General features: G+C 39.1%; 1 protein-coding gene and 1 long non-coding RNA gene across 3 annotated transcripts; one reads left to right on the top strand and one right to left on the bottom strand.

Moving 5' to 3' along the window:
* Nucleotides 1-5,419: 5,419 nt before the first annotated feature.
* On the bottom strand, nucleotides 5,420-9,568 carry LOC122067397 (amidophosphoribosyltransferase, chloroplastic-like). The gene is made up of 2 exons (XM_042631233.1): nucleotides 7,445-9,568; nucleotides 5,420-6,592 (listed from the first exon to the last, which is right to left on the bottom strand). Exon 1 carries the CDS (start codon nucleotides 9,237-9,239, stop codon nucleotides 7,479-7,481), a length of 1,761 nt encoding a protein of 586 aa, XP_042487167.1. The 5' UTR covers nucleotides 9,240-9,568; the 3' UTR covers nucleotides 5,420-6,592; nucleotides 7,445-7,478.
* A 10,507-nt stretch (nucleotides 9,569-20,075) lies between these two features.
* Nucleotides 20,076-22,944, top strand: LOC122067404. 2 transcript variants are annotated; one of them, XR_006136699.1, is made up of 4 exons: nucleotides 20,076-20,506; nucleotides 21,129-21,240; nucleotides 21,476-21,544; nucleotides 22,676-22,944. It is a non-coding gene; the product is annotated as an uncharacterized LOC122067404 (long non-coding RNA). The 2 variants fall into 2 exon arrangements; XR_006136698.1 differs by lacking the exons at nucleotides 21,129-21,240; nucleotides 21,476-21,544.
* The last annotated feature ends 256 nt before the right edge of the window (nucleotides 22,945-23,200 follow it).

The raw sequence follows: 23,200 nt of genomic DNA, 5'->3' as shown, positions 1-23,200 counted from the left end.
GGTGAGCAATGGCTATGCTTCTTAAACTTTCACCAAACCCAAGTGAAACCCTATTCCTTGAGATCTTGTAAATCCCACTTGAGATGATGAATCTAAGGTTTAATAGATGGTCTATGTGTTGATTTTGAAGGATTTGAAGAAGTGTTTACAAGATTTAAGAAGCATTGGTGATTTCTTGAGCTAAGAAGTGATTTTAGGGTTTTGAAAGAATTCTTGAGCAAAGAAGGTAAGATGGCTTTTCAATCCTTAAATCTAACTTAGATCTAGGTTAGAATCATCTTATAAGACCTTAGATGTGTGGAAAATGTGATTGAAAAAACCCCATTTGGTTTCCCCAAGGTTGGAGAAAGTTTCAAGGAATAAGGCAAATTTCTGCCCCCTCAGGTGGGTGAGGACCGGCAGGTCGACCAATCCGCCTGAGGGCACCCGCCTGAGAAGGCAGACCCTCGGTTCCCACTGGTGGGTGAGAACCGATGGGCCGACCAGCCCGCCTGAGAGGGCAGGCCCCTTGGTTCCCACTAGTGGGTGAGAACCGACGGGCCAACCCGCCCGCCTGAGAAGACCTACGGGTCAGCCCGCCCACCTGAGAAGACAAGTGGGTGAAGACAGGTGGGCTATTTGACCCACCCGTGGGCCCCTAACGTTATTTTTGTATCCGAATGGACCCAAAACGGACGGACAACCTTCTTTTATGGTTTTAAACATGATTTAACCATCAAATCTTGTTAGTTTTGACCCCAAGGTGGTGAAATGCTAACCCCATTCACTTATGATAGGCTTCACTAAAATTTAAGTTTCTCGCGCCGGATCTCACCCGTATCGAGCATGAGTTTTTGTACACAACAAGTAAGTGGGGAGAGGATGTTTGACTTTATTTTACGGCTTTTTTTGCATCATTCAATTGTATCTAGACTAGCCATGTCATCATGCAAATTATATATAGATTAGTCATCCTCATATGGTTATGATATGTGTGTTGTGTTTTACATTCTCAATGCTAAATGATTGTTGTGCTTATGTGATGAATAGTTGGATTACTATGCATGATGCATTATTAGACTAGATGCCGTAGTCGGCTTGGAAACGAGTGCATTGGTGGCCCGTGGAATGGGATGCGGTGGCACTATGCAGTCGTACTATGTCATATAGGAGCATGCGGTTTAGGATTATCATTTTCCCGTGCTACGAACCTTCCCAACAGGGATTGAGGTGTTGGATTATCACTTGGGGGAAGCAGTGGTCACGATTGTCGGGTCACTGTGGCGGTTAGACATACGCCCGGATGGTCATTAGGACAGTCGACAACCTCAATGGTATATTCAAGAGGGCCAATCGTACTACTTTTAAATTGCTGAAGTCAGCACCTTTACTTTTCTGTCATTTGCTTTATGTTGAGAGCCGGTGGTCGGCATGCTTTACTTTTCTGAGTACTCACGGTGGGCCTTCTCCGACAACCCTATGGGCGTATCGCGGGATGGAGTTCGCGACTCGTACTCGGAGCATACGCGCACTGTGGTTGTAGTAGCACAAAACCAAAGACTTAGTAATGTTGTTTAGGTGGATAAGATTTACAATGAACTGCATAGCATATAGTGCATATGGATGTGATTGTTGTGTGGATTGTTGTGTGATCCTTCTTTTCACTTACTGAGCTAGTGAGCTCATCCCACTTGCTCACCTCTTTTAGATGATTTTGCAGGTCACCCGCCTGAAGATCAGGGGTCGGGCCCCACAGTTGAGTTTCCCGATAAGGATTGGTGGGTCCCCGAGGAGTATGAGCACGGTACGGATTGCATGTGCGATGACTGTGCTGTGGGACCACAGTAATGATGCTGTACATGATTTTACTTTTTGATTCTTTTGATGATCCCCTTTTTGTGTACTTGATACGTAAATTGTTATTCTTTTGGTGTAAATATCATGTCTGCGGGCCCACATGTACTTAGTTATATACTACAATTTGGGTATCAAGTATGTTGGGGATATTTACAGGTAAATTAAGTCTTTCGCTGAACTTTTGAACTTTTATCTTAGATGTGGGTATGTTGTGGTGGGTACTGTATCAGATGATCCTGGCAGGTTTGGATTAACCGGAGTTAACTCAGTCACCGGTCCGGTTCTGTGTGAACAGAGTGTGACAGAAGCAATTTCTCATTATGAGTTTTTGGTGCACCAACGGTTGATTTCTTTTTTACTATATATCGATGCACTCGATTCATAGTGTTTAATCGTATTCGAAAGTAATGCCCAACATGAAATCCACTGCCCTCTTGGGGAGAATATTAAGAAGAAAGAAAGTCTATAATTAATTGGACAAAATTCGGGTCCAATGGCATTTTGATAAAATATTTTTATAAATATTTTTAAAATTAATATATTTATTTTAAAAAGTAGTTCAGTAAAAAAATTTTGTCCAATCGAAATTATAGAATCTCTATAATATAAGTTTCAGTGCAATGGGGACTTGACAGTAATTTTACACATGCACTATATTGTGCCACATGATGATGCGTAATTTATCTACTTAAATTGGGAGTTTTGGTTACATTTACTTGTCATGTATGTATTGATAAATATTATGTTTAGAATGTACTATTTGATACATTACATGATATGCTACATTCCAATGGGGTCCTATCCCTTCACGTGTTAGATTCACCTTCTATGATAGTACATTCAAGTTGGCATGTATTTTTGCAAGGTTGCACGTTATTTTGGAATCTATAGATATTAGATTTGAATTAATGTCATAAGGATATGGATCCTGATCCATTGTTTTTTATTTACAAGTGGGAGATTATTGGTGATAACGTGTCTATCAAAATAGGTGGGCCCACCATGTTGACTAGATTTGAATGTGAGAGTTTAAATTTTGAATTTAAACACTTATGTGCAAAATTGTAGGGATTTGATCCTCACCTACTTTGAAGTGGTTACGTAAACCCACTGGAGAGTTGGAGCAGTTATGGTAACTGTCCACCCCTCCCTAAGATAAGGATAAATCTCTTTATTTGGTGAAAAAAGAGGTAGAACTCTCATACAATAAGAGAACCCTCAATCACTCTATCCCTCTCTGTGTGAAATACAAAAACAAAAAGAAGAAATCTCTACTACCTCTTCTCTTGAAAAAGGGATTTCACTCCGTCACCATGGGAATTGAACGGATAACCAACAAGTGATTGTGAAAGGCGAACTTCACGATTGAAAGGCTAAGGCCAATTTGAGGTTTTGTGATAGAAAAACTAAGGTAACCATCTACACCCCTTCATTATTGATTGTTAAAATGTCTAACCCTACCAGTAGGATGATCCAAATCATTTTCGCATCATCACTCACATCAACTCCCAATGGTCTGCCTGAACCATGGCACCCTCCATGCCCATCTTCTTTCAAATTGAACACGTATGCATGGATGAGCAAAGCCAAAGCAAAGCCTGGTGTGGGCTTTATCCTGCGAAACTCTCAAGGTCTATTAATTACAGCTTGTTCTGAGCCTACAAATTTTAATTCTGTCCTTCAAGGTGAGGGTATAGCCATTCGGAATGGTCTATCACAGGTCTTGGCTAAAGGATTGACAACATTGAGGTGGAGACGGATAATAGGGAGTTGGCTTCTCTTCTTAGCAACATCTACTCAGCCCCAAGATTGAGATTATGGGTCTTTATGAAGTTATAAAATACCTGTCTTCCTTTTTTAGTCTCTCTTGTTCCCATATTTCTAGAGAGACTTAACAGAGTGGCTACGCTCTAGCCCGCAAAGCACTATCCTTAGGGTAGATTGGCATCCTTCCACTCCTTGGATCTCAGATTTATGTAAATTGGAATCCTCGCGTTGATCATGCATTAATATATAGACCAATCTCTCTACCTTTCAATAAATAAATAAATAAAAAAAAAAAAAAAGAAGGAAAGAAGAAGAAGAAGAAGAAGAATTTAGGGAAAATTACTTGATTACCCACTTATGGGTTTCCCTTTACAAAATTACCCACCAAAAGTTTCAGTTAACAAAAATACCCAAAATTAGGTTTTCCTCTATAAAATTACCCACTTAAAGTTTAAGTTAACAAAAATAACCAAAATTGAGTTTGAGTTTACAAAACTACCCACACAGTTTGTGTAATAAAAAAATACATGATTATATGTGGAAGATAAATAGTCACTATTTTGGGTAGTTTTGTAAACCCAAACCTGATTTTGGGTATTTTTGTTAACTGAAACTTTGGGTGGGTAGTTTTGTAAACCTAAACCCAATTTTGGCTATTTTTGTTAGCCAAAACTTTTTGTGGGTAATTTTGTAAAGGAAAACCCAAAAGTGGGTAATCATGTAGTTTTCCCAAGAATTTATTCATATTGAGGAAAACCTGAAGAAAACGTTAAACATGAACTATTAGCTAAAAACAATTAGGAATTATATCATAAGATCAGGTAAGAACAGAAAATGAATGAATTACCAGACCAAATTAGTTGAAGGGATTGCAAGCCACAAAAAGCTGAGGACAGACTCCAGAGATCACTTTAAAAAACCAGCCCGAGTATTCAGGTAGGAGAGAAATTGAAGTGACAATAGTATGTTGCTCCAGGGGTGGTATTCATCAATGCAGCTCCCATATTACTGATGCCGGTTGAAACACCACGATAACAAACAAAAATAAAAATGAATAGTAGAGATGTAGTTCCAGATCTTATCATCATTGGGAAGATAAAGTTACTATTGGTAGGAATCTGACTTAAATTTATAGAACAGAATATATGCAAAAAAGGCTTCGGATCATGAAACAAGCATATACTCTGAGCTCAGCTTATATATCAGGATCTTGACCAACAAACAAAAGAATGGGGCATGTCTTGGCCTAAATTATTAAAAATAGAAAGGGAATACTGTAATAACATAAACATTAACCTCAGCATACGTATCGGAGGCATATGATACTGTTTTGGTTCCATGGGACTGACCTCACAAGGTATCCATTACACTTCCCATCCTCTTTCGAGAGAAAAAATGAGCATAAATCTCTTCAATAATTACTACTTGAGAAGCTGGAATTGATTTAAGACACATTTCTATGGTTAAATTTATCCTAGAAGATTATAAAAATGTCCATGGTACTCACCTAAATAATGAAACTTAACCACCACATATTTTACTGATCGGTGATGCTACCTTCATTATTTTTTCTGTTCACATATTCACAAGGTTCACTTAGATTGTTTCACTTTGTTTAGTTACATTATTCCTCAAAATTTGTTTTTACCAGTTTCACTTGAAGTACTGATTCTACAAGGAGTTCTCTACTTGAAAAAATTTACATAACCTAAAGAATAGAGTCACCACCATTTTGCAATCTATAGAATCCCAAAACTTTTAAGTTTAAAAGTTTTGGAAATTGTTAAGATTTTCAATGCCACAAACTCAAAAAAAAAAAAAAAATCAGTAATATCTATTAGAACCGATTTCAGTTACAGAATTGAGAACCGAGGCGAAAAGGAGAAATGAGGTTGATAGCTCATCCACACGGAAAAGAACACAATTATGGCCTATTCACAGGTTGAAAATGCAGAAACAACCACATAGAAGCCTGATAAATTGATACATGTAAGTCTAGCAGGAGCATCATTGCCACGAACCATATAAAGTGAATAAAAATCTATTTGAGAGAAAATTAATAGTAAGGCAAATACAAACAAGCTAAACCCAGTCATGGAAGCAGGAAGGAGAACTAACTCTCCAAGAAATGCCACTTGAGGCTGTCAAAAGGGTTCAATGACTTTAACATCCCACCACAGAAAATGCCACACTGAATCTTTCAGCTACCTATCTCAGATGGCTGCAACCGACTCTGAGGTTCACACTTTGGTCTGTGGACCAACCCTTGTTCCTCATGGGTCTTCTTGGATTAGAGTAAATCATGCAACTTCATCCTAAAAGTTGTGAACCCATGCTTTTGGTTTCTTTAGTCATCCACAGTATGGAATTATTCAGAGTCACTACTTACTTTCATTTCATCCTTCTTATTTTCCATATCATATGACCAATTAGATGAAATATATGCATGAAAAGAGGAGAAAGTGCAACTGAAAAGCAGTCCCAAACCCTTGTTCCCTATATTTTCCCTATACAGTCCGAACTTCAAACCACCAGACTAGATCAAATAAGGAATTAAAGGAAAGGGAAACAAATATGAATTTTTTTTTTTTTTAAGGGTAAATAGAAACACCTTCATTAGATCATCAAATGATAGCACAAATCTAGAACAAAAGTGAAGGCCACACAATAGAGGACAAAAGAGAAAATTAAACCAGTAACAAGGAGTTACTTTCAATCTAATTACCCAGGTTCCATCTGGTTGGATGTAAAATGATGAAAAGAAATGTAAGAAATTAAAAAACTGAAGCAGAACACATTGTGTGTGGAATTTTGACTTTTTAGAAGATACCTAACTATTTGCATCAACCAATAAGAAAAGGGACAGTTTTTCTTCAGCCACACTCAAGCGAGACTGCCTTCAGATGGCGTTAGGAGGGTGTCGGGGAACAGTACAGGGGATTAGTGTGGCAGGGGCAGACATTTACAGCCATTGATGACTGTATATTTCCTGCACAGTTCATAAGAAAATAGCTAGAATGCGAATATATAAATCTTTTTCTTATTAAAAGAAAATTCAAAACGCTAAGAGAAAAACTGTAAGTACACATTCTGCATTCAACTTCTACTCAATTAAATTATATGGTTCCCTGATTCCACCCTTTTTCTTCCCCACTATCATAGCATCAATCTCAACAAAAAGAACAGTAGCAAAGCTTCAGTCTGTACATATGAAAGAATTTTGAAAGAACAAAACAGAACAGAACAGATCACAGGACTGTCCAGATGAAAGTAACTATTATTCACTTTATTTGTACTGCCATAGACGGGGAGCCAACGACATAAATAGTGATAATAAAAGAACCCAAAATAGGTTAATGAAATTGAACCATAAATTTGCAGTAGTGATCTGATGGTCTAGCATATAGTTATCTGTCAATATATGTCACAATAAGGCTCTGTAACAACTGCCTAGCGCAGTTGTTGCATCTGTGGTGAGCAAAGCCCATGCTCACCAGGAGGTATCTGAGTTCGAGTCTCTTGGCTGTTACCTTCCTCTCCCCACCTATAAAAAAAAAGTGCTCTGCCTGATTGGATCTATGCTAATTGTTAGAACTCCTAATCTTCTATAGAAACATACATATGATCCACTTAGAACTTTGAACTGCCTGATTGGATCTAGACTAATTGTTAGAACTCCTAATCTTCTATAGAAAACATACATAGGATCCATTTAGAACTTTGAAATACCCGTTCTCATTTACTATCCAAAAAAAAAAGATAAGTATAATCAGTTTCCCATCCAAGAAAATAAGCATCCTAAGATTAAATTCGAGAAGCAAGCAAAAAATTCATCACTTACCCATTAAAAGGAAAAAGAAAGAAAAAAATCTTCATCATGAGGATGACAGAGGAACACTTCTTGGTCCATTAAGCTTCCCCCCTGTCAGATTTTTAGCTGCAGTAACCCAACCTCCATCTATTGATTCTAAACTTCCATGCAAACCATCATCCACAAAATTACCCACCCTTTTCACCATAACTTCATTAGGAAGAACAGGGTACTCCCCAGAGAAGCAAGCATAACAATAGTTTGGAGATTCATGGCCAAGCAACTTCTTCAAGCTCTTGAGAGGCAAGAAGGCCAGTGAGTCCGACCCAATGAACTCCCTAACCTCCTCTACAGACATCCTATTAGAAATCAACTCCTCTGAGCTGGGTGTATCCACACCATAATAGCAAGACCCAATAATTGGTGGGCTAGCAATTCTCATGTGAACCTCCTTGGCCCCTGATTCCTTGATCATCCTAACAATCTTGGAAGATGTAGTACCCCTCACAATTGAATCATCCACAACCACAACTCTCTTTCCTTCCAATACTGCCCTGACTGGTGCAAGCTTGAGCTTCACTCCAAAGTCCCTAATCTTCTGGGACGGCTCAATGAACGTCCTCCCGACATAGTGCGACCTTATCAGCCCTTGTTGGAAGGGAACACCTGCCTTCTCTGAGTACCCAAGAGCCGCAACCACACCGGAATCCGGCACAGCTATCACAACATCACAATCTACGGCCGCTTCAGTGGCCAGTATCTGCCCAAAAGCATGACGAGATTCATAGACTGATCGACCGAATACCACAGAACTTGGTAGAGAAAAATAGATATGCTCAAAGATACAGGACTTCTGCTCCTTGTGAGACAACAAGCATAGCGATTTCACTCCACTTTTGTCGACCACCAGCACTTCGCCTGGATTAACCTCACGCTCATAGGTTGCTTCTATGAGGTCAAGCGCACATGTCTCCGAAGCAAACACGATTGCACCATTACTTCTCTTTCCCATGACCAGAGGACGAAACCCATATGGGTCACGCACTGCAACAAGCTTGTCTTCTGTGATGAATACCATCGAATATGCTCCTTTGAGCTGCTCACAGGCTTCAACGATCCTGAGAAAGAAAGGGCGAACTTTTGACGTTGCAATCAAGTGAAGAACAACCTCTGTATCAGAGCTGGTATTGAAGATGGAACCTTTGTCTTCAAGGGTCGCTCTTAGAGATCGATAATTCACCAAATTTCCATTATGGGCAACACCGACAGAGCCAAAACGGTACCCAGCGACGAAGGGTTGAACGTTCTTGAGCATAGAAGAGCCTGCGGTGGAGTATCGAACATGCCCAATTGCGGAATCGCCAGGTAGTTGACCCAGCTTGGATTCGTTGAAGACCTCAGAAACAAGGCCAACTCCGGTGATGGATTGGAGCTTGTCATTATTGACGGAGACGATTCCAGCGCCTTCTTGCCCACGATGTTGGAGGGCGTGGAGGGCTAGATAACTGAGCTTGGCGGCTTCAGGGTCTCCATATATACCCACAACGCCGCATTCTTCTCGGGGCTTATCGTCATCATCAGAACGGATGAAAGGCTTACTTGGGTTGTGTTCAAAAGAGATTAAATCGGAGATGGGGTTTTTGGACGAGAGCTTAAGAAAAGTTTTCTGGGTTTGCGAGAGGGATTGAGAACAGGATGGTTTGGGAGAAAAGAAGGGGTTTTGAAGGGTTTTAGGAGAGAAAGAAACGAGATTTTGAGATGGGTAGGGGGAAACAAGATGGGTCTTCTCTAGGGAAGAAGACGAAGAGAGATGGGTAGCAGCCATGGAATTTTTACAAAACAGAAACAGAAACTACACACAGAAAGGGAGAGGCAGTGAAGAGATAAACAAAGGCCGTCCTTGCGATTTGGGGTGGTGAGGGAAAAGAGGGATTTTGGGGGATTTTTGTAGGCGACAGAAAGTTTGAAAATGGAAAGCGGTGAATATATGGAAAAATCAAAGAGAAAGTTTAGCGGTTACTGAAATTACGAAAAATAAATAACCTTTTCAGGGGAGGCGGGTGGAAGTACTGTTTTGATTCGTCCAGAGTTCTGGTGATAACAAAACTCTGGAGTGTGGGTTCACGAATCAAGCCGTTCATTATGAATTATGATCATTAGAATTTCTAAATTTAAATCTACTGAAGCCAAATAAATATAGAAACCTGTAACAGAAACAATTGTGCTCTTCATTGATTCAGTGTACGGTTCTTATACTTAAATGGAAGTATTTATCCTCTGAAGTTTGGGTACATGCACATCTGTTTTTGGTAGAACACGCACAATATAGTGATTAGCATTAAGGAGAGGCCAACCGGGTGAAAGAGGGATAACCATCAAATCGGAAATTCACTATTAAAAAAAATCGGAATTTCAAAAAATTGTAATTTTGTATATTGCCTCAATAGTGTAGTATATGCAGAATGAAATCTTTCATTTACCAAAAAAAAATAAAAATTGAAAGGTTTTGAAATCATAGGATTGAGGTTTTGTGCACGATCATATATACAGCCATTGGAAGTGGATGAGGGGTACATTGTAGAAAACGGGAGATGAAACAGGTACTAGGTGCTAACTCGTACGACTACGTGATCATACGAATAGCTGATCCTATCTCCGTATGAAAACAGATCAACTGCTCATACGATCACTTGATCTTATAAGTCAACATCTAACATCTGTCATTTTTGTTCCCAAATATACCCATATTTATCCTTGTAATGGCAAAAGCTGAGACATGTGTTGGATGCTGACTCATATGACTAGGTAATTGTACGAGCAGCGGACCCTATCTCCGTATAAAAACGGTTCAGTTGCTCGTGTGGGTTAGTATCTAACACCTGTCTTTTTTGTTTCCAAATCTACCCATCTTTATCTTTTTAACAACAGAAGATGAAATAAGTATTAGATGCTAACTTGTAGAACCAGGAGATTTTGTAAGCAACGGATCCTATCTCATGAATTATAGACATGAATGTGCATCATGTATGCACGTTCACTAAATCCTTTGCATTTTTATTTGTTTATTTTTGGGTAAAATCTTTTGCGCTTTGTAACATATAAGCTATAATTAACTTACTATATTTTTCCATGAAAAGAGATCATAATCCACCTGAGATAGAAGTTTTGAAGCGCCAAAAGGACAGTGTTAAGATGATTGGCTCCTTTTTTTTTTTTTTTTGGAAATCATGTCTAATCTAACCAATCAAATTTCATACCTGCCATATTTTATAAATACCATTTGAAAAACTGATCAGTTATTCCTTCCCCCTTTTTTTTTTTTTTTTTTTTTTTTTAATATTTCCCCATCCCTTCTTTTTTACCAAAAATCATATATTGTTTCATGGTTCTTTGTTGTGGGGGAATGACCTCCCACCCCTCATGGAAGGCAAAAATCTCGCTTTTTAGTATTTTCGAGTGTTTTTCATTGGTCTCCATGTCGGCACAAGGCCACACTGCCTTTCAGGGAATCCTGTCTCTTCATTTATTTAACGGTTAATTGAATTGGGTTGGACAGGGTCTTGACCCAGTCCGTTCATGGTTGCTCACTTAGGGTAATCATAGCCCGACTAGGATTAGGATTCATAGATGGTAAAATCTCTACAAATTAAAGGTTCGGCCACAACAAAACGAGGTTTTGGACCTAATCTCTCTCTCTCTCTCTCTCTCTCTCTCTCCAATTGAGAGTGTGTGTGTCTCCAAGGATCTCCATTGTGATCCTTGGATTTGGAGGGTGGAAATTTACCTAGCGAGATCCTCACAATCTTTTGTTCGACTATGTTCGTGCGGACTGACATGTTGTGCAACCTAATCCGATTTGCGGTGTGAAAAACTACATCAAGGCAACCCTATATACATTTTCCTTTCTATTTTACACTAACAAAATCCGAATTGAATTGAGATTGACAATAATTAGTTGTTTTGACAATTTTATGTTCTACTCCGTAAAGTTTTAAAAAGTGTAAGAGGGAGAGGGTTTTCTAAGGCAACGGAGTTGGGGGAGCCAACGAATGGGAAGTGCGGAGCTCTGGTCTAGCCTACCCAACTTGCTCAAAGAGACATTTTCTAGGTATAAATTAGAATCAAATAGAATAGATGATTCCTAAAGGCCTAAAAGAGGCAATGTGCAAATTAAATGACTAAATTGGTGGGTGTTATTAATTGTCATTTCAAATAAATGTTAGATTATGGAGAGTTGTAGGGGATTCCAATGTCGCTTCAGTTATTAAAACCATTTTTATAGAAAAATATTGGCACGTTGCCTATGTGTAGTTTCCTCTCACATGATTTTCTTATGGCATCGCCACTCCCTTTGGCAGCATCCACTAATTCGGAACTTAATTTGAAAGCCATATTTTGACCAGGACGTTTTTGGGATGCCCCTAATAACCAATGAATGGCAAGTGCTTTTCCTTGTGTAGATTGTTTGAGATTTTAAATATAACTGCAAGCGTACAGATCAGTGTAGCTACGGGTCGAACACAGGGAGAACAACCACTTTATTTATTTTTTTCTTTTAATTAATGCAAAAGTGAACTGATTAATGGTTGTGATCTAATTCTAATTACCGTCCTAAACATATGTATCTAAAATAACGTCGTAACCATTCGTCATCTAAGAATTTAAAGACGCAAGCCACGCAATTAAAATAAAATAAATAAATCACTGAAAATAAACAACCCATGCAATTAAAATTAAAAACAATAAAGAAAAAAAATACTGAAATAAAAATAAAGTAAAAGAAAAGGAATAAAGCTAGAGAGAGACTTACAAATAGGTTTCTCTACTTAACCCAAGGGATGCATCATAATATGAGCTTCCCTACTTGACCACAGAGTCACTCTTACAAGGGTTACTCTACTTGGCTTTAGGAAAAGGGAGACAATTAAAATAAAAGCAATAAATTGATGGTTCTATGGCTAGGAAAGGCAAAACCAACACATATACTAGCCATGAACCTTGGGAGAAAGGGATAGCAATAATATAACGACTTAAATTAAAATCCTAAATTAAGAAAGAAATGGTAGTCAAAAGTGAGAATGAGAGGGGGGAGAAAAGATTACTGAAGGATCCTACTTACTTGAATCAATGCTTGAACTTGAAAGCTTGGGTGATTTGAGATACTACCAGTACTAAAAACTAGATTTGGAATAAACCAAATCTGAAATTTCTAGTACTAGAGAAAACAAATCTTTAAAAAAAAAAACTGAACTTGAAAAAAAAAATTGCTCCATGGCTCGTGATCTTGTCACCTAGATATAAGCCTAGCACTATAACTTTAAAAATTACAACTCAATTGCATAAATCATAAATATAAAAGGCTGAATAAGAATAAAAGAGTGCTTGTATTAATTGACATAAAAAACTATTACAAAAGTGATTAAAGCAAAAATAAAGAAGAACTAAAACTAAAGAGAGTGAAAGAGAGAGAGAGAGAAGAAAACTAAGCATAAACTAGAAAATAAATTAAGGGGAATAATAATCAATTGGAAGGGGGAGGAAGGGGCTTTTATAGGGCTTTTGTCTTGCCTCCTTCCTTCTACAAGTATTCTTTAAGAAAAGAAAGAAAATAAAATAAAATAAAATCTTAGTAAAAATCCTCATTCTCTGAGATATTGTGTGAGGAAAGAGAGAATCTGTTTCTAAAATTAACAAATTCTATTCCTTCCTTACAATATTAACCAATATCTTACAATCTTGATTAAATCAGAAAAGAATCTCTGCATAGCATCTTCAAGATCTTGTGAGGCGACAAGAAGATAAAATAATCTTCAGGATTTTGTAGGAGAGAGGATGTGGTACCAATGAGTGGGTCCCACCTTTGAACTGGTTCTTGATTCACTTTAAACACTTTCTCTTGTAGACTTGGAAACTAAAAAAAAAATAAGAAAAATAAAAGTAGTACTATCTAAAGTTGGGTAAAATATACACTTATATCCCTAAGATTTCACACATTATTGTGTTCATCATATACCCCTCTAGGGAGGGCAATGTCACATTTTCAAAGGGGATTGCTAATGATGGTCCAATGTCGAGGATTGCTAATGATGGTACAATGTCGGGGATTGATAATGATGGTCCAATGTCGGGGATTAAGGAACATGATATTTAGGGTTTGGAGTCATCACTTAGGGTTAGGGCCTAGGACCCGATGGATAGGCCCGATCCATACGAAAAGGGCTTGAAACTTGGTCTGTTCCTGAGATATGGGTAAGTGTCAAGTTGTGGAGCTAGGAAAGTATTAGGCACTTGCTCCACCTGGTTAAGCCGGTCTTCCTACTAGATGCATAAAATGAACATTCTTCCCCTAATTAATCTAATACCTCAAGCATAGCCAAATTGTTATTATACTACTATGTACACTATCGCATGTGAAATTAAGGGTCTACATTTTACCTACTGAGTCAAGGAATTAAATCTGGGCTTGACCCTTGTTTCGGGTCAAGTGTGTTGGGCCCTGTTGAAGTAGATTTGGATTGCTTATAGTGTTCTCTCGGCTTAGGAGGAGATGGTCTTGATCACTAGCCTTCTTTCTTTGGAAGCTCCAGATTTCTCATAACCTTTTTCGATTCCTCCAAATACTTGGGCAGGGGTTTAGCTTGTAAAAGGGTAGGTATTGAGCTAAAACTTCGACAGAGGTGTTCAGCTTACGAGGGCTAGATCTTGGGTTAGAACTTTGACAGGGATTCGGCTTACAAGAGCTAGAACTTAGGCTATAAAGGGGTTAGGGCACTCTTTATAGGTCGAGATATACTTAAAGAGGTAACTTTAAATGGGGGGGGGGTAGGTAGACATTCCATGCCTTGGGAAGGGTGAATAGTGGGCTATTTATTGATTTTTGGACCAAAAAGGAGAAAATTCCATGGGGCTTCAAGTTTTAGACCTACATCAATTATGAGGCATTCATAAGGCGCCAATATTTCATGGGGTCGTGAGTTTTGGAGCTAGTCTGCTAACTTTTTCGTGGGGCCACGAGTTTACAGGCTGCCACTTTTTTCATGGCCTTGCAATTTTTTTCTTGGGACTGTGAGAAAAAAGAATATTTGGAGAATATACCAAATGTCGATCTGGTCACTCGCAATACTAATTTCAAAAGATGATCCGGGAAATCTGGTGGTCTGATTTTAGTAGGTCAAATATTGTTGGAATCGTGGTTTCGAGCACTATCCATCAGTACGGATGGATATTCAGCTCATTTTTGCTTAAAAAAATTGAGGATCATTGAGGAAGGTTATTTAGACTTGATTCCTCAGTACACAATATGATATGACTTAACCTCCCTCTCTAAGGGTCCGATTTCCTCAGGCTTGTGTTTGGGTTTAGGTTTGGGTTTCTGGATCTAAGTCTTGGGATGGGGATAGGGTGTCCGGGTCAGATCCATTTTACCTTAGAAAGTCGTCTTCTCCATTGATGGAAAGTATAGATCGTGTCCACATCCTGTAATTCATTATAGCTGGGGGAGGGTGACAAAATTGGGTGTCTACAGAATGCACCAATTTGGCCGAGGCCTGTGACACTGTTACACCCATACCATAACCTGTTCTAATTTGAACTTTTGTGATAGGTCTTGGACTGAAGATACAGAGTACCAACAGGTTTTGGCTTGCAATAGCTCATTGCAAGAAGGGAAGGGATGACCCCACTTGCTTGTGCATTTCATGCCAGTCTAACTGGAGAGGATTCAAGCCTTCCAATCCCAAGCGGTAAGTGACCGACACCTCTCTACTTGAGCCCTGACACTCATCAAAATCGCCAAAAGAACATACCCATATCATAGGGCAACCCCCTATGGAATGACCAAGAGGGGACAACAGGTAGTCAAGGCACATCATTTCCTAGACCACTTAAAACAAGGCCATCAGAAGCACCTGTGATGAATTCGGTGACCCTGAATTCGATGGCCTAATAGGTTGTTGATTCGGTTCCAATACCCATGGGCCCCACCACCAATTGTGTGCCCAGTCCTATATGAACTCACATACTCTCGCACATACTTCCTCATGACTTGTATACCCTATAAGTCTAAGAAGGTGGGCCCATGTGTCCCGAATGATGGATAAACGTACTTGGACTGGACAAGGACCAACCAAACATGCCCTAAGCATTTCACTTACTATAAATATGAGAAGTGAGTTCATGTCTCACTTCTCACTTGTCCAAAACATAGAGGGGAGAGAAAAGAGGAGAGAAAGGAAGAGAAGGAAGGAGGAGAAGGGAGGAGCTTGACCAAGCTTCCGGCTTCACATCCTGCTGTCAGAATCTTGCCGGAGGTAGGTGCTACTTCCCCTACCACTCTCTTTCTTCATTTTGAGCTAGTGTAGTTGAACAAGGGAGTGAATCACCGGGTTGGAGGGGTAAACCCCGACTCCGGTACCTCCCAGAAGTTGGGTGAATGTGTATTTCACTCTCTCATGTGATTACCAATCTCAAACCAAGCCGGTGAGCTCCGGCAACACCTTGGGCCAAAAATGAGATTAGGGTTTCGATCTTTTGATCATTGTATCTCCCTAACGGCTTGGTGGAATGGGGATTTAGCTTAAAATGAAGGTATGAAGACCCTTTGCAAACTCCATGAAATAAATCCCGATAATCGGGCCCGAGCTGGAAAACCCCAAATGAGGTGGGCTGTTGCTATGATTCCATCGAAAACAGCCATAAAAATAGCATGGGCGGGATCCGGTGGTATATTTCCGGTGAAGCCTAGATCCTTAGGAGCTCTCCATTAACTCCATTGGAAACAGAATTGATATTTTTGGTGAAAATTCTCTATTTCCAATGCATGTTTCCGATGACCTGTTCAGTGCTGTAAAAAATCGCCAGAACTTATAACCTTTGGGGGAAACCCCTATGGTTCCCCTTTGATGTTTCCGACACACATTAACGTCTAATTGCCTTTGTACATAGGACAGAGACATGCACATACAATTGGGTTTTATTTATGCATGTGGAGGTGGGACTGGACTTTAGCAGCCGTTTTGAAGCTTATGTCGGCGAGATGTCAGGATTTGAAGGGCTTCACTATTATTCAGTTCTTCCTTCTTGATGTATATATTTATGGATGTGTAATAAGTAGTATTATAGCCTATGGTTGTTTTCAGATATAAAATTTTGTATAATGTAATTAATTTATCACTTTAGTACATCACCAGTGACATTTATGAGATTTTATTAGCATACTTTGATTTTAGTTGTGGTTTTGTTGGCATTTGTGAAATTAAGATACTGCATCTGTGATCTTGGAAGGTTAAACTAACTGGATATGGGTATCCAATGCCGCATACCTTGGATAATTTTGATAGGATGTGATAGAGTGGTATTATAGCAGGATGCTCTGTCTTAACTCACAAATGTACAAGATCTTAGGATATACTGGTGATGATTAGGATTAAATTTAAAAATTTTAAGATAATTGCACAACTTTTTGTGCACACCCTAGGAGACTGCCCTAGGTGCAAAATCCGATCAGTGATAATAATTCAAAAAGCATAATTATGAATATAGTTGAATAAATAAAAAGGGTAACAAGATAAGAATAATTGAAAAATAAATAAGTATAACTACATTACAAGTAGGGTTGAGAATTAGGTTGATGGTTGGTTTGTGCCATCTGCCAGAGGATTGAGCAGATGAATTTTCTTTTCTTCAATGTGTTTTAATTCTTCTATACTTATAAAGCATGTTGTGTGGCCATATGGTATGCATAAATCATTTGGGAGGTTAATCAATCTGTTCATTTCCATAAAATTTCCCAAATGTCGAAGCATACTTATCCCTAAGATGACCCACAACTGCAAAAGTATAGTTGCACTTGGAGGGTAAATCTTAGCCCTTCACATGAATCAGAACATGAGGGTGAAAATGAGATAACAGTTGCATCATCTGTGCCACCTCCTACACCACCTGTGATGAAAACTCTGGATGTGGTTTCCATTGTCAGTAATGTGATGCAAGAAGTCCAACAACAACATAGCGACATGATGACTAAGATAGTCACAACTATCCATGATAGAGAGCCAGCTGTGGTACAACCCCCTAATGTGTAGCCTATACTACCTGTTCTTACTCCTACACCACCTATTGCACAAGGAGTTCCAATTGTTGCACAACCAGCCAATGGTTAGTCATCTCAGTCAGTACAAGTAAAACCATCTAGGCAGCATACATCCAACACATAGCCAGTTGCACCAGTGTTGGCAGATAACTCCAAGTTGATGGAGAAATTTCAAAAGTACTGACCCCCTTACTTTAGTGGAGTTACCCAAGACCCATTGGCACCAGCCAAATGGATAGAGGGTATCGAGAAAGTTTTTATAGTGTTGTGGTGCATAAATGAACAAAAGATTCTATGTGCCAGTTATTAATTGCAGGATGAAGCATATGCTTGGTGGAAGGCCACAAGATCTATATTGGTGTCTACTCATCCCAACCCAACTTGGGATCAGTTCATGGAAGTTTTCTTTGGAAACTACTTCCCTGAAAGTGTCAGAGCTAGGAAGGAAGCAGAATTTATAGCTTTGATACAAGGGCCAATACCTGTCCTCGAGTACCAACAACAGTTTGAAGCTCTGTATTATTTTGCACCAGAACACATGGAGACTGAGAGAGCAAAGGCCAAGAAATTTGAGAAAGGGTTAAGGGCTAGTATTGGAACACTGCTGATTGCATATCACCTTCAAACATATGCAGAAGTGGTCCAAATAGCCAACTCTATAGAAGATAAACAAAGAGAAACATATCAAGCTCAGGCAACAAGGAGAGCAAAGACACCATCTACTGCCAGAGGTTACATCAGAGTAGTTGAAGTACTGAGTACTACTCTAGCTGCACCACAGATCAGTATACCACAAGTTGGCCAAGCATCACAATAGTCTAGGTCAACAATGTCAGTACCTCAGCAAGTGGATCTACAAAAGAAGTGGTGTTTTGCATGTGGACAACCTGGACATAGGGCTAGATCCTATTTACAGACGAAGCAGTATTATATATGTAAGTAGATTGGGCACATAGCTAGATTGTCTCCACATAGGGAGTTGGCAGACTTATATGTGGAACCCTCAACACCAACAACTAGCCAACCAGTTTTGATGAAGCAAATTACCAGAATGCAAAAAGAGGCATTTGGAGATGCAAGCAAAAGAGGCCAAGACTGCATCTAAGGTAGTCATAGGTACGCTGTTGACGTTGGAGAAATCCTCACATACATTGTTGTACCTAATGTATCTTAGTTATTTTATTACCTCATGTGCGTTATGGAAACTGATACCTAACATGCTATGCTACCCAATAGACCCGATCTTGATACTGGATCAGAACGACAAGGTTAATATCAGGAATGTGGAATAGTGAGAATGATAACAAATTTAAGTGAGTAGACTTGAGATCAAGTTGTATGGGAGATATAAAGGAAATAAAAATTAATTTATGAGATAAGAATATGAGGAAACATTATGGACCATTGAGGAGCTGGACTATATGATCATGAAGTATATACATTTGAGTATGTAAAGAAAACATATGAAAGTTAAAGTATGATATCTGGAATTGTGATGATATAAGTTTTGAATTATAATGGAGTGTGGATAATAGGACATTGGTGGAATGATGAGAATACTTAGTATGTGTGTATGATTGGGAGACATGATATGGAATTGGATTCCACATGTATGGTTCTCATAGGGTGAAGAAAGTGAACCGGTGGATCAACTCATACAAAATCAGTGTAAAATTCTAAGACTTTATATAAATCCTTACAGAGATCAGATTTAAAAACCCTAGTAACAATACATGGGCGAGATAGAAATAATCTTGTATGTGTGAAGACATAACAGGGTTGATATTGGGAAGTGAGAAGAAAAAAGGAATGTGGATTTTATAGTTCTTGAGGACTTAAGAACATGAATAGATAAAGGACCAGCATGGCCTATGAGTGTGCTAATGTGTTTGCGGAGGTTAGCCAATGGTATTAAGACATTGGCCATGTTAGTAACACTAAGTGGAAATCCGATGATACAACTTGGTGGATAAGGGGATGTTAAAGTGAACAGGATTGGTTCTCGATGACGTACAACCCTACAAATTTTTTTTTGTAAGGGTGGGGGAAATTGTAACACCCTAATTTCATTTCCCTACCTTTTTTGTGGACAGGTAGGATACCAGGCAGAGAAGACCAATACTGGCATGGGCTAACAGGTAAAATATACCTATAATAGGGGTTAGGTGTAACAGAGAGTTGTTTAGACCAAAGGAGGCAAGTTTTAACCCAACCGATGGGAGAGCCCTAGGAATGACAGACAGGCCTGTTAGCTTGGTAGAATCAGGATTTCTGATTCTGTGGGCCCCACACACACACTTTAAGTATTTTGAAATAGAATAAGTTAATATTACATATAAACAGAAGTTAGGAATAGTTACATCATTAAGTGTAATTATATATATATATATATATATATTAATATAATATGTATTAATATATTATTATGAGATATAATTCTCCACCAAACCAAGTCGGTGGAGGAATGTTACAAAGAGGAGGGGGGAGAGAACTTGGTATAAGTATATATGTATATATATATATATATATATAGCTAATTTAATATACAACTGCATTCTCATCTTCCAAACATCTACATTTAGAGGTTCAATCTTGCGATGCTTGACAATTGTGTGTGTTAATGCAGTAATCATATCCGTAACCATTTATGCATACGATTGTCTCACTACCATATCTGTACAACCTGGGCTCTCATACTAGATGATGACAATCGGTGGAGGGGATATAAAAAGAGGAAAGGTCGGTCTTTTCTCTTTGCAACTGAGAACAGAACAAAACCAGAAAAGAAAAGAAAGAAGAAGAAGGAAGGAGAAGGAAGGAGAAGGAAGAAGAAGAGAGAGAGAGATTACCAAACAGCAGCTCAACCTCTATTGTACCTTGCGCAGCAAGCACAAGAAGAGAGAAAGAAGAAAAAGAAGAAGAGAAGAGAAGGAAAGAAGAGGAGGAAGAAATCAAGAGGAAATTGAGGTTTTGGGACAACAGCTGTTTGATTCTTTCTCCTGGTAAGAATCTAACCCATGCATGGACTGAAATGATAAAATTATAGTTGAAGAATGATGCTTGGGTTGGCCTAGTTGGCTGAATAGGAAAATTAAGGTGAAAATCTGTGAAATTCAGCACGAGTTGATGATCTAGGATGTATGAAAACTTGTCTCTGTGATGTAAATGGATGGATTCTCTAAATCTGAAAGAGGGATTCTCACTACTCGAGGCCGAATAGGGCTGGAAGACTAAGATTTCTGCTTAAAATCCTGAAAACCTGAATTTAATTTGTACTTGAAGTGAAATCTCCTATTAATTTCACTTATTTGTGGTTTTAGAGAGACGTGCAAGATGAATTGAAAGTTTGATTCTATGCATGCATGAGGAATTTGGGAATGGATCATTAAATTGGAAGTTAGATACTGAAATTCCACCTTTAATTCATATTTTGGTATGAGAAATTGGTTCAATTTAAGGAAAATCTGAAATTTCTACTGAAATTGCATGTATGCTTGAGAATTTAAGTATGGAAATGTTGAATGGACGAATTGAAGATCTAATCTCAGTTATTATACTGTTATTAAGAGATTGGGACTTCAAAACAGAGAAGTATGCATGAAATACAGAGTTTAAATGCTGCAGGATACTGGTAGAATCAAATTTCTGCAGAAAAAGGGGCAACAGGCAAGAGACCACAGGCAGGCCGGTTGACTCCAGAGGTCCCCATCCGGTTAATTTTTCAGAGGCGAGAAAGGTTGTTGTATTGTCCTATACCTTACTGAACTTACTACAGACATGGAATAAGAACAATATAGCCCTTAGTTGATGGTTTATCCATGGATTTTAATCTTAGAAATATGAAATTGAATTGGATTCCTACTTGAACAGAAAATTAATTAAAGGGAATGGGAATAAGAATAACTAATTAAATTATATTAACAATAGGAATTTAGTTATATACCTGATAACCTAAGTGTGTTATGGAATAGGGAAGTTGAATTGTAGTGCGGGAATCTACCCAACTCGGAGAAGTGACTTGTCTGACCTTGACTACCAAGGTGAGTGGGTGCCTTGACCTTTTTTGGAGTGTTTCTTATATTTTCCCTTTTCTCCTATCTTGTATGTTCATGCATCTATTGGTTCTAAATGTGCATTATTTTCCTATTTCTGAATATCTTAATGATGAATGGTGAACTGATGGATTCGAGATGTTTAAGGTAAGTCAGGTAATATTGGGACACGTGAAGGTGCCCATGAGATTGTGTGTGATTGTAGTTCTGTGGATGGAATACACAGTGTAATTATGATAGTGATGATCTAGGGCACGGTGAGGCCGAGGTGCATTTTCGGTACCGTGGGCCTAGAGGTTAGTAGCATAGTTATGATTGTGGCTCTGACGGTCTAGGGCACAGTGTGGCCGAGGTGCGTTTCCGTTATCGTGGGCCTAGAGGTCAGAGGATGTGTGTGTGTGACGGGTGGTAGTGATTGTAACATCAATGTTCTGAGGCTCGGCATAGCCAACCGTGGGCTTAGAGGTTGGTATTACATTGATGGGCACCAATGTATGATTGGAGGTATGTAGAATGCATAGTTAGGATTCATAGACCCTGGTGCTACACCTCTTTCCAATAGGGGGTTAGGTGCTGGCTGATCCCAGGGATGGTGGTGTAGTACGGATGATCGAGGGGTTTTCTGGGACCATGGCTCATACCCACAGTGCGGTGACTGATAGGTTTTCTGGGACCGTGACTATTCGACAGCTCGGGTGACCGATGGGTCTCCCAAGATCGAGGCTGTAGGATTGGGGTTACCCTCAGGAGTTTACGGGGTGACCGATGGATTTTCAAGGACCTACAGGCTCTTAACCCACAATCTAGTTTGTATCGCTCAGTGATTGATGGGTTTTTCGAGACCAGGGATACAAGCTATGTTGCTATAGCATTGATACCTTTGACTTAGTATTTGTTGCTAGGTAATGTAAAATAAAACTAGATCATTAGAATCATATGATTTGTTGAATATGTATTGCATCATTTGTTTTGATTTGCTTGAGTATGCATGGCATTCTTTATTTGCTTGTACTTGCATTGTTTGTCTGCTTATGCTTGCATTATCTATTTGCGTGTGCTTCCTTGCCCCACCCCCTCATTGAGCATACGCATGCTCACCCCTCACATTTACCCTTTCAGATGCCGAGGCCATATCCTTTGTTAGATGATGGAAACCGGTGTTGAGGTGGGATTGGACTTTAGCAGCGGTTATGAAGCTTATGTAGGCGAGATGTTGGGATTTGAAGAGCTTCACTATTATTCAGTTCTTCCTTCTTGATGTATATATTTATGGATGTGTAGTAAGTAGTATTGTAGCCTATGGTTGTTTTCAGACATAAAATTTTGTATAATGTAATTAATTTATCACTTTAGTACATCACCAGTGATATTTATGAGATTTTATTGCATGTGTGATCCTGAAGGGTTAATCTGACTGGATATGGGTATCCAGTGCCGCATATCTTGGCCAATTTTGGCAGGGTGTGACATCACTAGCCACGCGAGGCAAATGTGGATCGGGGGTCAATTAGTTTTTGGCTACGCAGGGCAACTTCAGATCGTCAAAGGGGCATCTTGGTCACTGGCCATGCGGGAAACTATGGATCAGGGATTATTTGATCTTTCGCCACACGGGGCAACTACAGACCATCAAACGGGCATCCC

The sequence above is a fragment of the Macadamia integrifolia genome, unplaced genomic scaffold, assembly GCF_013358625.1.
Source record: "Macadamia integrifolia cultivar HAES 741 unplaced genomic scaffold, SCU_Mint_v3 scaffold289, whole genome shotgun sequence".
In the NCBI taxonomy this organism is placed as follows: Eukaryota; Viridiplantae; Streptophyta; class Magnoliopsida; order Proteales; family Proteaceae; genus Macadamia; species Macadamia integrifolia.
Note: the sequence above shows the minus strand (reverse complement) of the source record. Positions and strands in the feature narration are given on the sequence as shown.

Bases quoted from the DNA above. Each gene is read 5' to 3' on its own strand.
- LOC122067397 (XM_042631233.1), bottom strand. From the start codon at position 9,239: ATGGCTGCTACCCATCTCTCTTCGTCTTCTTCCCTAGAGAAGACCCAT.